This window comes from Pipistrellus kuhlii, unplaced genomic scaffold (assembly GCF_014108245.1).
Source record: "Pipistrellus kuhlii isolate mPipKuh1 unplaced genomic scaffold, mPipKuh1.p scaffold_m20_p_74, whole genome shotgun sequence".
Taxonomy (NCBI): domain Eukaryota; kingdom Metazoa; phylum Chordata; class Mammalia; order Chiroptera; family Vespertilionidae; genus Pipistrellus; species Pipistrellus kuhlii.
The window spans coordinates 324,814-339,013 of record NW_023425578.1 but is presented as its reverse complement, the minus strand read 5'-3'; the positions used below and the strand labels follow the sequence as shown (position 1 = coordinate 339,013).

The following is a 14,200-nucleotide window of genomic DNA, read 5'->3' as shown; positions in this document are numbered from 1 at the left end:
CAGGAAGGGGTCTCAGAGGGTCCCCTGTCCTGGGGCTCCATCTCTCACACGCCCAGCTGCAGTGAGGTCAAAGATGGCCGCCACAAGATGGCCTACAGGGGAGGGCAGTTGGGGGGGGCAGGCCTGCAGGGGAGGGCAGTTGGGGGGTGGCCAGGCCTGCAGGGGAGGGCAGTTGGGGGGTGGCCAGGCCTGCAGGGGAGGGCAGTTGGGGGCGATCAGGTCAGCAAGGGAGCAGTTAGGTGTCGACCAGGCTGGCAGGGGAGTGGTTAGGGGCAATCAGGCAGGCAGCAGGCAGCCAGGCGAGTGGTTGAGAGCCAGCAGCCCCGGATTGTGAGAGGGATATCCGACTGCCAGTTTAAGCCCCCAGGGACCAGGCCTAAATCGGCAGTCGGACACCCCCCGAGGGGCCCCAGATTGGAGAGGGTGCAGGCTGGGCTGAGGGACATGAATTTTGTGCACCAGGCCTCTAGTAAAAACATTTTTTTAAAAATTAAAAAGGAGAACAGCCCACAGATATGCATGTCCTGGTCCCTGGGGAGGTGGCCTGCCCGCATCCTGCTCTCTGCCCGGCGATGTGACCGCAGCCCCAGCCCGGAACCCGTTCCCGTTGGGGGGGCCCCGGCCTGGCGTTCCGTCTCTGGGCACTGGGGATGCATCCTGCTGGGCCCAGCGCCAGGCAGAGGGAGTCAGGGACCCCATGGGGCCCGCCAGCTGCTCCTGGGCCCTCTGGGGCGAACGAGACCCCAATGCTCTCAGGGGCCCCCAGGCCTGTCCAGAGAGGCCCCCAGCCCGGGCGGCCCTGCCAGCAGCTGGCAAAGCCGTTCACGTGATTGGAGCTCCTGGGCCCAGATCAGTGGCTCTCAATTGGGGGCAACGTGGTGGCTGGTTGTTGGGGGGAAGGGGGAGCTGCTGCATCTGGTGGGTGAGGCCAGGGGTTGCATCCCCCCAAGAGTCAGCGGTGCCAGGGCTGAGAGTGTGGGCTGCTGGGGCCGGGCTGGGGGCCGGGTCTCAGTGCGTCCCACACTTTCCGGGCCCCGAGGACAAGATGCAGAGACCAGCCTCGGCCTCGGCCCCGGCCGGGCCCACCCCCGCCTTCCAGGCGCCCCCCCCGCCCCCCCGTCAGAGCTCCAGCGAGGGGGGGCGGGGGCACTGCCTCTGCCCAGGGGTGGCCGTGCTGGTGCATCGCAAAGGACTGTGGGAGCTCGTGTGTCTGCTTCCTGAGGGTCCCCTCCCTCCCTGCCACCCTGAATGCGGCCGGCCGCCCCCTCTTTCACCTTGAACAGAGGATGTACTGATGGGGGGTGGGGGTGAGGGAAGGGGGGGCCTGGGGAGAGGCTGGGGAAGCTGGAGGGACTCCCAGGCCCCTCGGCCGGGCTGCCCCACCCCGTTCACCCCCAGGAGGACCCGGACCCGCCGGGGCACACGCCAAGGCCGGGCAGACCCGGCTCTCGGGAGCCGCCTCCTCAGTAGCCGGCGGCCTCCCCGTACTTCCTGGGGTCCGAGGCGGCCTCCACACAGGCCCCGTCCCGGAACACGGCCTGCACCACGTTCAGGAAGAACTGCCTCCTGGCCGGCTGCTGGCCCCGGCCCGCCAGCCCCTGCCGCACTTCCTGCGGGAGAGAGGGGGCCCAGGGGAGGGCGGCTCAGGCCCGTCTCCATGGCGACCGGCCCGGGCAGGACCGAGAACCCCACCGAGGGGCTGGGAAGGGGTGAGGACGAGAGGGGCCTGGGGGAGGCCTCCCCTTTGGGGCACGGCGCCTGCCCTTCCCGCTCCAAAGGGCCCGGCGGGGGACGTGGTGGGGCCGCCCCGGGGCGGAGGGCACGTCCGGCCTGAGTCCGAGGACAGTGACCCCCAGGCCACCGGCACCCGTGGTCCCCGAGGGGGCTGCTCAGAGCACCCGGCCCAAAGGCTCAGGCCTGCGGTGCTGAGGCTGTGGATCTGGGGGAGCCGAGGGTCTGGGGGAGCCGAGGGTCTTGGGGAGCTGAGGGTCTGGGGGAGCCGAGGGTCTGGGGGAGCCGAGGGTCTGGTCTGGGGGAGCCGAGGATCTGGTCTGGGGGAGCCGAGGGTCTGGGGGAGCTGAGGGTCTGGGGGAGCCGAGGGTCTGGTCTGGGGGAGCCGAGAGTCTGGGGGAGCCGAGGGTCTGGGGGAGCTGAGGGTCAGGTCTGGGGGAGCCGAGGGTCTGGGGGAGCTGAGGGTCTGGTCTGGGGGAGCTGAGGGTCTGGGGGAGCCGAGGGTCTGGGGGAGCCGAGGGTCTGGGGGAGCTGAGGGTCTGGGGAGCTGGATTCCAGGCTGTCATCTCTGAATCCTCAGAGAATTGAGCTCACAGAGTAACCACAACTCAAGGTCAAGGTGAAGGCCTAGGAGCAGTGGCTGGAGGAGAGGTTCGGGGAGCACTCCATGTACTTCCACGGGGAGGACCGTGCACAGGGAGGGAAGGCCTTGGCTCTGAGTTTGAGCCTGATTGGCCGAGGTCCTCAGCTCTGGGCCCACAGACGGAAATTCTCAGGGGTGACAGGCCCCTTGGGCTCCAGGCCCCCTCCCTCTGGTTGCGGGAGAGGCCCAGGTCATTGGAAACTCCTCCCGGGATCTCGAACCCCAGCCGGCTGACCTGCCCCGGGGCCTGCAGCCTGCAGCCCTGAGAGCTCCCGGGGTTTGAATTAGGTCCTGCAAAGGGCGTCTGCCAGCCCAGAGAAGCTTCCAGAAAGCCGGCCCGCTCTGGGGCGGCGGGCAGGGAGAGGGGGCTGCGCCGGAGGAGAATCCGGCTCCAGGGCCTGCTCAGTAGGGGCTCGGCCTCACCTGCGGGAAGCCGGGCTCGAACTCCACCTGGCCCCTGTCGTTCACGTGCAGGATGGGGGCCGCGATGGCTGCGCCCAGGTCCAGGCCGAGCCACAGCTTGTTCACGATGACCTGGGGGGAGGGGAGGCGGTCACGGGGGGCGGGCACCAGCCCCCCACCCCTCCCTGCCCCCAGGGGAGCAGGAACCCTGGGCTGTCCGGGGTGTGGGGGGGACCCCAGCCTCACCTGCACCCCCGGCCTCACCTGCACCCCCAGCCTCACCTGCACCCCCGACCTCACCTGCACCCCAGCTCACCTGCACCCTCAGCACACCTGCACCCCCGACCTCACCTGCACCCCCAGCTCACCTGCACCCCCAGCCTCACCTGCACCTCCGACCTCACCTGCACCCCCAGCTGACCTGCACCCCCGGCTCACCTGCACCCCCGGCTCACCTGCACCCCCGGCTCACCTGCACCCCGGCTCACCTGCACCCCCAGCCTCACCTGCACCCCCGGCTCACCTGCACCCCCGGCTCACCTGCACCCCGGCTCACCTGCACCCCCGGCTCACCTGCACCCCGGCTCACCTGCACCCCGGCTCACCTGCACCCCCAGCCTCACCTGCACCCCCGGCTCACCTGCACCCCGGCCTCACCTGCACCCCGGCTCACCTGCACCCCGGCTCACCTGCACCCCGGCTCACCTGCACCACAGCTCACCTGCACCCCGGCTCACCTGCACCCCGGCTCACCTGCACCCCGGCTCACCTGCACCACGGCTCACCTGCACCCCGGCTCACCTGCACCCCGGCTCACCTGCACCCCGGCCTCACCTGCACCCCGGCTCACCTGCACCCCCGGCTCACCTGCACCCCGGCTCACCTGCACCCCGGCTCACCTGCACCCCCGGCTCACCTGCACCCCGGCTCACCTGCACCCGGGCTCACCTGCACCCCGGCTCACCTGCACCCCGGCTCACCTGCACCCCCGACCTCACCTGCACCCGGGCTCACCTGCACCCCCGGCTCACCTGCACCCCCGGCTCACCTGCACCCCCGGCTCACCTGCACCCCCGGCTCACCTGCACCCGGGCTCACCTGCACCACGGCGGAGATGATGAGCTCCCCGCCGGCTCCGCCGACCACCAGCGTGGACCCCCGGGCCGCGTTGACCAGGATGGAGGGGACCATGGAGGAGGGGGGCCGCTCCCCTGGAACTGGAGGCCTGTGGGCGTCACGGGCGCCGGGCTTCCCAGCCGGGGTCCGCACACCGCCCCCTCCCTCCCGGTCCCCTCTCGCCGCCGCGCACTGTGGCCGGGAGCGGCGGGGTCCCCGTGCAGCGCCCCCCCTCTCCAGGGCCCCCCACACTCACCGGGCGCAGGGCGTCCCCCGGCGCCCGGCCTGCGCCTCCAGCACAGGTCCAGCAGCTCATTGTTGAGGAGGATGCCCGTGCGGGGGGAGTACACCATCGCCCCGAAGCTGCGGGGGAGGGGCGGCTCAGGGGCAGGCTCCCGTCTGCCGGGAGGGCCCTCCGGCCCCTCCCCCGCCTTCCGGGGCCCCTCGTTTTATCATCTTTAAATATACTTGTATTGTTTTCAGAGAGAGGGAGGGAGAGGGCGAGAGGGATAGAATCCTCCGTGATGGAGAGAATCATGGACTGGCTGCTCCCGCACGCCCCCTGCTGGTGGGGATGGAGCCCGCAACCCAGGCAGGTGTCCTGATGGGGAATCAAACCGTGACCTCCTGGTTCACAGGTCAACGCTCCACTCCTGAGCCACGGGGCCGGGCCAGGAGCCACTCGCTTTGGTGGCCGCCCTCCCTCCCGCATGGGATGCCGGACCTGCTGCCTTCTCCCTGGCACTGCCCCCAGGTCCCCCTGAGCCCCATCAGGGTGTCCTGGAAGGCCCATCCCGGGCTGGTCCTGGCTCGGGGCCCCCCATCAGCAGAGATATCAGGGTGCAGGACCCCTTTGGACAGAGAAGAAGAAGAAATGGGGAAAGCAAGGTGAGGAGGGGCTGGGAATGGGGTGGGTGGGTGGGCTGGGGCTGGGCGATCAGGCAGAGGGTGGGGTGGGCGGGGTGGGGGAGACTCAGGTCTGGGGGTACAGGGGGGGCCTGTCCGCCTGCCCCCGGGACGCACGGCGTGTTGATGGTGCTGGTGGCGGCCACGGCACTGCCGTCGGCCCCCAGCACGGACACGTGGGCGGTGCCCGCCCTGTGGCCCCAGGGCCCGGCCAGGCCGTAGTGGCTGGGCGGGTGGTCGCCGCGGGCGTCCATCTGCTGGCGGATGTGCTGGGCCAGGGCCTCCCCCAGCAGGTCCAGGGAGGCGTTCTGGGGGGACAGCCGGTGGGCGCGGTGAGTGCCCCCTCAGCCTGTCCTCCCTGAGCCCCCTGCACCCCGCCTGCCCGGCCCTCTGAGGCTCGGCACTACCACTGCCTCCCGCCAGGCCTTCGCAGGCCCGCGCCTGTGCCAGGGCCAGCCGTCCGCCACCCTCCCGGGCTCCAGGGTCCCGAGGGAGCGCCCGCGGCCCAGCCCCCCTCGTGCTGAGCCCGGGCCCCGGCTGCTCACCTGGGCCTCGGGGTGGCTCCGGGGGTCCCACAGCCGCCACCGCTGCCCCCCCGCAAACTTGAACGTCTCCACCAGGTGGTGGTACAAGGCCACGCTGCCCTCGGGCGTGGCCACCGACTCCGCAGAGAAGTTGAACCCTGTGTGGGCACGGGCACTGAGCCACACCCGCCAGGGCCAGAGCACACGCCTTCACCCGATTCCCCAGCCCCAGCGTCGGAGGAGGGGGCTGCACTGGGAATGGCCACGTCCGCCCCAGGCCACGGCCGCCCCAGGCCATGTCCACCCCAGGCCATGTCCACCCCAGGCCACGTCTGCTCCAGGCCACAGCCGCCCCACTGCCCCAGGCCACGGCAGGCCCGGCCACGTCCACCCCAGGCCACAGCCGCCCCAGGCCACAGCCGCCCCAGGCCACGTCCGCCCCAGGCCACAGCCACCCCAGGCCATGTCCACCCCAGGCCACGTCTGCTCCAGGCCACAGCCGCCCCACTGCCCCAGGCCACGGCAGGCCGGGCCACGTCCACCCCAGGCCACAGCCGCCCCAGGCCACAGCCGCCCCAGGCCACAGCCGCCCCAGGCCACGTCCGCCCCAGGCCACAGCCACCCCAGGCCATGTCCACCCCAGGCCACAGCCACCCCAGGCCATGTCCACCCCAGGCCACGTCTGCTCCAGGCCACAGCCACCCCACCGCCCCAGGCCACGGCAGGCCCGGCCACGTCCACCCCAGGCCACAGCCGCCCCAGGCCACGGCTGGGCGTGGGGTTCCGGTGCCCAGCAGGACAGGGCCCTGAGCAGGGGCCGGGGCTCGCACCTTTGAGCACGTTGAGGATGAGGCTGAGAATTGCGCCCCCTGCGGGCGGCGGCGGGGAGTACAGAGTGTAGTTCCCCAGGGGCATGGCCAGGGCGGGCACCACCTCGGGCTGGAAGGAGGCCAGGTCCTGCATGGTCAGCTGGCTGCCTGCAGAGACAGAGACCAGGGCAGGGGGGGAGAGGGGAGAGTGACCTCCCGGCCCCTGGCCACAGGGGGCGCCCCTCGTCCCCCAGCCTGCTGGACCAGGAGGGGAGGATGGGGGAGGGCGGGGAGGGAAGGTGTGGGGGGGAGCTGGCCTCAGGGACACTGTGAGGGTGGCCGCCCCAGGCCCGGGAGCCTGCCATGGCCCCAGCGACTCCCCTCTGTGAGCCTAACCCCCCGGGGCCTGCTCCTTGAGGCCAGGGCGGCCGGCAGGGGGCAGAACGGGGCACACAGCCACTCCCCGCCCCGGGAGCCGCTGGCACTTCCTCAGCCTGGGGAAGACCCTGCCCTCCACACCCCGTGCCCAGCCCTGGCCAGTGTGGCTCAGCGGATAGAGCATCAGCCTGTGGACGGAAGGGTCCCGGGTTCGACTCTGCTCAAGGGCACAGGCCTGTGTTGCAGGCTCCATCCCCAGGGGGGAATCTCTCTCTCTCTCTCTCCCCCTCTCCCTTCCTCTCTGAAATCAATAAAAGTATTTTTTTTTTTTAAAGAAAGACTAACAGCAAAGACGGGTGTGGAGGCCCGGCTCCTCCTGGGGCCCGGCCGGCCGGCCAACGGCTCACCTTCCCGGCCGATGTCCTCCAGCAGCGTCCGGCCCAGCGGCCCTGAGTACAAGGCCTCCGCGCCCTCCCGGGCCACCGTCTCCAGCGTGGTGGCCAGCGCGGGCCAGGGGAACGGGTCCGCAGGGCCCAGCGGCTCGGTGCCGTTGAAGAAGAGCTGCCTGCGGGAGGGGGGGCCTCAGGCGGGACCGCGCAGGGCACCCCTCTTCCATCCCTCATCACCGTCAGGCCTGGGCCCCCCGGGTCCTCGCTGCTCCTGGGGGACCTGCTCAGGAGGGGCAGGCGGGCACGGGGCGGCCCGAGCAGGAAGGGGGCAGAGCCAGGTGCCCTGAGGGCCCATCCCTGGGGCACAAAGCCTCTGGCCTGAGCCCCTCCCATCAGGTCCTGGGAAGCCGGGCATCGCAGGGCCGGCCGGGCGGGTCCCCGCACCCACAGGGTCCCTGGTCGGCTCGGAGCCGGGCCTGGCCCCGGGCCCCCTGGCGCTCACCGCAGGGAGGAGCCCTGGAGCTCGGGGCGCAGCAGGCGGTGCCGCAGGAACTGGCTGAGCACGGGCGGCGTGCGGCGGCCGCGGCGGAGCAGCGCGATGGTGGGCTGGAGCAGCCGCGCCCAGGGCAGCCGGCCGTGCCGGCGGTGCGCCTCGGCGTAGCCCCGCAGCTCCCCGGGCACGCCGGCCCACTGCGCGCCTGCGGGGGCGGTCAGCTGCCACGCTGCCCCTTCCCGCCGCCCCGGCCTCCCCCCCCGCCGCCCCTGGGCCTGGAGCCGCCGGCCGCGGTGACTTCCTGAGCCCTCACCGACCTGCCCTGCCCACACCCCTGCGGCCCCCCCAGCCCTGCCCCTCCCCCCCCCTCCCCCCACTTCATTCCCTCCCCCCCACAACCCTCCCCCAACCCCAGCAGGAAGGACGGCCTCCGTGGGGCTCCCGGCTGGGTCCCAGTGCCGGGGTCTCAGCCCAGCGGCCCCTCCGCCCCCGAGGCCTCACCTCTGCCCAGGGGCAGCGCCTGCTCGCACTGGTCCAGCAGCCCCGGGGCCTGGCGGGCGGGCACCGTCTCCCTGGCATTGATGACCTCCACCTGCCCTGGAGGGGGCGGGAGGGTGAGGCCCCGGCCTGGGCCCACCCTGGCCTGTGGCCCCGCGGAGGGTGGGACCCGGGGGAGGGGAGCGAGAGGACAGACGGGACACCCCCCCCCCCCGGGGGCTGCGCAGAAGCACCTGGGACCCTGGGATCCTTCCCGCCCTCAGGGCCCGGGGCTCGGCGGTGGGTCCCCCCCACCCTGCCCCCCGAAGGCTCCGCACCCCGAAGGCTCTGCCCCCCGAAGGCTCTGCCCCCCGAAGGCTCCGCCCCCCGAAGGCTCCGCCCCCCGAAGGCTCCGCCCCCCGAAGGCTCCGCCCCCCGAAGGCTCCGCCCCCCGAAGGCTCCGCCCCCGAAGGCTCTGCCCCCCGAAGGCTCTGCCCCCGAAGGCTCCGCCCCCGGAGGCTCCGCCCCCTAAGGCTCCGCCCCGGAGGCTCCGCCCCTAAGGCTCCGCCCCGGAGGCTCCGCCCCCCGGAGGCTCCGCACCCCAGAAGGCTCTGCCCCCCGAAGGCTCCGCCCCCCGAAGGCTCCGCCCCCCGGAGGCTCTGTCCCCCAAAGGCTCCGCCCCCCGAAGGCTCCGCACCCCAAAGGCTCTGCCCCCCGGAGGCTCCGCACCCCAGAAGGCTCCGCACCCCGGAAGCTCGGGGACGGGGACGCACCGGTGCTGGCGTTGTAGACGGTGAGGATGACGCCGCCGCCCAGGCCCATGCTCTGCGGGTGGACGGCGCCGGTGCAGACCAGCGCGGCGATGGCGGCGTCCACGGCCGAGCCCCCCTGCTGCAGGATGGCCCTGCAAGACGGGCGGGCGGGCGGGCGGGCGCCGTGAGGCTGGCTCCCTGCCCCCCACTCCCGCTCCCCTCACCCCCTCGCTCAGCTGGCAAGCCCGGGAGGAGCGGTGGCAGGCAGGGTTCCCCTTCGCACCAAACGTCAGAGCCCAGACCGCCGCCCGTCCAGGTTCCCCGCCCCCCGCCCCCCAGAGGGCACGGGCTGGCAGACGGCGGCTGTGAGCTGTGGACAAGGTGCTGGGCCGGCCCCAGCGTTCTCCTGCCCCATTCTCCCCCCACGCCCAGCGCCGGCTCCTCGTCCCCGTGGAGCCAGGCCTGGGCCAGCGCCCTGTCCCGCCCGCCCGCCCGGCAGCCCCAGGGCCCGGTCTGGGTGACCGCCATCGCCCACATCGCAGGCGGGACGGGGGGAGGGGGCGGGAAGACACTCCAGCTCCACCCCCTGTGAGGCTGGACTATCTCCAGTGACCCAGGACCCTTCTGCCATCAGGGCTGGGGGCCGGGGAGTGCTCTGGCCTGCCGCCCCATCTGTCTGTGGGCCCTGCCGCTCAGAGGGGCGCCGGACAGACCTGTGTGGGGGAGAGGACCCTGGCCCGGGGCACAGCCCTGCTCCGCTGACCCCCAGGAGTCCTCCCGGCAACCCTGGGAGGCCAGCCTTTACAGCCCAGGTCTGGCCCGGCTGGGGCGGCTCAGTGGTTGAGCAGGACCCAGGAACCAGGAGGCCATGGTTTGATTCCTGGTCAGGGCGCACGCCCGGGCTGTGGGCTCCATCTCCTATGGCAAGCTGGCACGGCAAGGGTGGGCCTGACCGGCAGAGGGTGTGTGTGTGTGTGTGTGTGAAGGATGGAGGAGAGACAGACGAGAGGAGGAAAGCTGGGTCTGGGCCAGACGCTGCTTCTCTGATGGAGAGACAGCGGCCACGCCTGCAAGCCCAGTCTTTTTTATTTTATTTATTTTTTATTATTTTTTAAAAAATATATTTTATTGATATTTTACAGAGAGGAAGGGAGAGAGATAGAGAGTTAGAAACATCGATGAGAAAGAATCATCGATCAGTCGCCTCTTGCACACCCCCTCCTGGGGATGTGCCCGCAACCAAGGTACATGCCCTTGACCGGAATCGAACCCGGGACCTTTCAGTCCTCAGGCCGATGCTCTATCCACTGAGCCAAACCGGTCCCAGCTATTTTTTATTATTTTTAAAAATATATCGTATTTTATTGATTTTTTACAGAGGGGAAGAGAGAGGGATAGAGAGTTAGAAACAACAATGAGAGAGAAACATTGATCAGCTGCCTCCTGAACAACCCCCACTGGGGATGTGCCCGCAACCAAGGTATGTGCCCTTGACCGGAATCGAACCCGGGACCTTTCAGTCCGCAGGCCGATGCTCTATCCACTGAGCCAAACCGGCTAGAGCTGAAATTTCTTTGGGGAGCCAAATTTTTTTTAAACTTCTTCTAACGCCACTTCTTCAGCATAGACTCGCCCAGGCCGTGGTGTTTTGTGGAAGAGCCACACTCCAGGGGCCAGAGAGCCGCATGTGGCTGGGAGCCGCAGTTTGCCGACCACGGGTTTAGGAGATGCTCGCCCGCCTGTGCGGGAGAACGGGAGGGAGGGAGAGGTGCAGGCGGCTTCCGCCGGGAGGGAGAGCACGCTCACGCACACGTCTCTAACATGCCTGTCCCCAGGGCACCGGGAGGCTGCCACCCGCATCCCCTCCAGCCTGCACACTCACACACACACACACACACGTGTGCTCACACACGCATACACGTGTGCTCACACACGCGGTGTGCCGTGCCCAGACTGTGCCTTCCTGAGCCCCAGCAGGAGGAAATGCAATAATTTCCTGGAAACTTGGCCGTGGGTACAGAGGGCCACTGGGGTCAGGAGGTCTCAGAGAGAGGAGGACGGGGTGGGACCCCCTAATTCCCTAGGAGCCTTCCCATCAGGAGGGTCCCCTGTGTGGACCCTGGGCCCTCACTCCAGGCCCATGTCCAGTACCAGCGACTGTAACAGCCAGCGGTCAGGACATCCAGCTACCGCCGGACAGTCCCGCCTCCGGGCCCCTTGAGGGAAGGGCTGACACCAGCCCATTTCGCAGATGGGAACACTGAGGCCCCTGTCCGGAGTCCGGGCGCTCCTCTGCACCGAGAACGGAGCACATAGGCCCCGGCGGGGTCTGGAGCAGCAGGCGAGGCTCAGGGCCGTCCGCGTCCAACCCCACGCCCCAGGGCCAGCCCAGACCCCCGTGGCCCCGAGGGTGAGCCCTCCCCCGGGCCCCACCAGCCTCCTCTGCAACCACGCACTTGACCAGTGAAGCTCTGGCCTTTGTGGGCCGAGCCTGGAGGCCGGGCAGACACTGGGCTCGGGGCGGGAGGCAGAGGGGGTGGGGGGCTCCACCCTCCAGCAGCCCCGGGGGTTCTCCCCCTCCAGACAGCAGCGGCCTCTCTGTGAGGCCCAGCTTCCCCCTCAGTGAAGCGCAGCCACGCGTCCCCCTGGATCCGGGAGGATTGGGGGACCCCCCCCCCCCTCAGAGGATGGGGTGGAGGCAGGCCTTTCGGAGCGGCCGCAGCAGCCAGACTCCACAGCCTGAGCCCCCCCAGCCCGGCTCCCCCCCTGCCTCCCCTCGTCGCCTCAGGGCCCCCCGTGGCACAGCCCGGCCCCCGGGGCCTGAGGCGGGAGGTGCGGGCGGGAGGTGCAGCTGGGGATCGGAGCCAATGAGGCTGATTGGGGCCAATGAGGAGTGATTATTGCTAATTGAAGGAAAGCCAGACCGGCTGTGGCTGCGCGGCTCAGGAGCTGAGCATGCCTCGGAGCCAGGCGGTCCCGGTTCGGTTCCCGGTCGGGGCACAGGCCTGGGGTGTGGCTCCCTCCCCAGTGGGGGGCGTGCAGGAGGCCGCCGGTCCCTGATCCTCTCTCTTCACGGATGTTTCTCTCTCTCCCTCTCCCTCCCTCTCTGAAGTCAATAAAAACGTATTCACACACACACACACACACACACACACACACACACACACCAAGGAGGCAGTCCGAGGAGAGGCCTCAGGGCCCGGTGCATCTACGGTGTGACCGCAGTCCCTGTGTCACTTTGAGGACCCCCCGCCCCCCCACCCCCACCCCCTCTACCCCCCGGGCTCTGGCTGCCTCCGAAGCCTGGTGCGGGGAGGCTAGGAGGGGGGTTTGGGAGGCCCTGCTGATGAGGAGGGAGGGGGAGGGGCGAGGAGGGGGGAGGGGAGAGAGGGAGGGGAGAGGGGCCCCTATCAGCTCCCCACAGCCCAGCCCAGAGGCCCCCCATCCCCCCCCGGCCTCAGACAGGAAGTGGAAAGTGCTATCGGTCAAGCACACACACTGGAGGCACCACATCCGCCAGCTCTAAGGTCAGAGACCCCGGCCTGGACCCCACGGGCACAGACAAGACCGGGGGGCGGGGGGAGCAGGCCCAGGCCCCTCGGGGCGGGGGGTCCCCATCGGGGGTCTCTGCGGCCTGACCCCGGGGGGCCTGTGTCTGGAGCTGAGGCTCAGGTCGGGGTGGCGCCTGGCAGGTTCTCCCGAGCGGGATGGGGCTCCCCTCCCCCCGGGGGCCCCCCGGACCCCGAGGGCCCTGAGCTTCCCGTTAGGAGCCCTGGGGGAGGGCCAGCTGGAGCGGGTGGGACCGGGACAGACGGACAGACAGGGGAGGGAGGAAAGACGAGGTGAGCGAATGGAGCCGAGGGGTGAGGCTGGGTCCTTGGCTACCTGGGGGGGGGGCAGGGGGAACCCCCCCTCCGGGGCTGGGCCGTGCCCACACCCCTCTGCCTGGGACAGTCCCTCCCGGGGCCCACAGGGCCTCACGCTGACCTCACGCTCACGGGGCCCCAGGGGGTAGATGTTCCGGGAAGGGGTGGGGGACAGGAGGGCGTCCCGCCAGGCCCCGCCCCCTGGATGCGGGGGTGCAGGGCGGGACTTCCTGGAAGAGGGTCAGAAACACCAGCTGGGGTCCCTCTCCCCGGCCCCCCTAACACAGCGCCCCTCCCACGGCTGGCCCGGCCCCGGGCCCTGACCCCGGCTGGGAAAACACAGAGGGAGCCCCCCCCCCACGGCGGGGGAACGGGCCTGCAGGGGGGGCCCCGGGCCCCGGGGGGGGCACTGCCTCCTCGGGCCCCCGAGCCCGTCCCCGGAAGCACCACAGACCATCCCCTCTCCCCTCTCTGCCCTCAGCGGCCCTGTCCGCACCGCCCCATCGCCCGCCCCTGCCCGCTGCCCGCCCTGCGCGGCCGGAGCCCACCCCACGGCCCACCCGCCCGGCGCGACCCGGGCCCCTGCCTCAGGCCCCCGCACTCACCGCCCCACGTCCGAGCAGGCCTTGGAGTCCGCGGCCACCGCCGCGCGGGCGAAGGCCTGGGGCCCGCAGGGGGCGCGCTGGCGGGACAGGACCAGGGCGGCCGGCACGATGATGGCCAGGGCCAGCCCCAGCCCCAGCAGCACCAGCCCCACCGCGGCCCCCGGGCCCCGGGCCATGGCTCTGCGCGCGGGCCAGTGGCCGGACGGACAGACAGACGCACAGACAGCTGCGTGGCCGGACGGACAGGCGGCCGGACGGCTAGCGAGGGGCTGGTCAGACAGACATGGGACGGCGGCGGGTGACAGCGGACAGACAGGCCGGCCGTGGGCGGCGGGCAGCCGAGAACAGGTGGGTGTGTGGACAGGCGGCCGGCAGCCGGCGGGCGCGCGGCGGCCGGGCCCCTGCCTGCCGCGGGCTCTGCGGGCGGAGGCTGCTCCCGGAGCCGGAGCCGGAGCCGGAGCCGGAGCGTGGCCTGGACCGCGGCCCGGGACAGGGTGCTCTGGGGAGTTTTCTTTCCCGAGAAGGAAGCTGTGGTTAACCCCCTCCCTGCCGTTCCCACAGGGCCCGCCCGCCGCCCGCCCGCCCGCCCGCCCTGGCAGCCTGGCGCCTCGCTCTGCCCGCGGTGCCATCCCGTGTGCCTGGGACATGGCCTCTGGCTGGGACCCCCGCCCCCGGCCGCCCTGGTCCCAGCAGAGCCCGGACACGGGGCTCCGAGAGGAAGGGGACAGCCTCCGGGGGTGGGCACTGCCCGTCACAGCCGCCCGGCACCCCAGAGGCAGGGGCACGGGTGTCCGGGGCACAGAGGCTGAAGGGGGGGCCAGAGGCACACAGAGGGGCGGCCCAAGACCATCTCACTCAGGACCCGGGTTCAAGTCTCGCTCAGCCACAGCCTGGCGGGAAGATGGGGTGCAGACAGAGAGGGGCGGGGAGTGGTACCCAGGAGGGTGCCGGGCCTCGAGGGGCAGGCCAGCTCACGGTGCCCGTGTGGGGCGTGCACATGGGCATGTGCCAGCCCTTGGCACAGTGCCCGCCAGACGGCCCAGCCCGGGGCTGCTGCCCTCGTCCCTGCTTCCCTGTCCCGGTCACCCTGTGCCAGCGGCGCCTCCTCC

General features: G+C 71.2%; 2 protein-coding genes across 2 annotated transcripts in view; both read right to left on the bottom strand.

The window, feature by feature from the left end:
* Nucleotides 1-401: 401 nt before the first annotated feature.
* GGT5 (gamma-glutamyltransferase 5) lies at nt 402-13,597 on the bottom strand. The gene is made up of 12 exons (XM_036422975.2): nt 13,092-13,597; nt 8,642-8,772; nt 7,893-7,988; nt 7,401-7,596; nt 6,917-7,074; nt 6,153-6,299; nt 5,344-5,480; nt 4,916-5,106; nt 4,149-4,255; nt 3,875-3,993; nt 2,798-2,908; nt 402-1,610 (listed from the first exon to the last, which is right to left on the bottom strand). The coding sequence occupies exons 1-12, from the start codon at nt 13,265-13,267 to the stop codon at nt 1,464-1,466; spliced, it is 1,716 nt and encodes a 571-aa protein (XP_036278868.1). The 5' UTR covers nt 13,268-13,597; the 3' UTR covers nt 402-1,463.
* Nucleotides 7,039-14,200, bottom strand: part of GGT1 (gamma-glutamyltransferase 1) — a 29,243-nt gene continuing 22,081 nt past the window's right edge. Inside the window, exon 15 of the mRNA XM_045576109.1 lies at nt 7,039-7,049. The gene's annotated coding sequence lies outside the window, so the exon portion shown is untranslated. The remainder of the gene's footprint in view (nt 7,050-14,200) is intronic.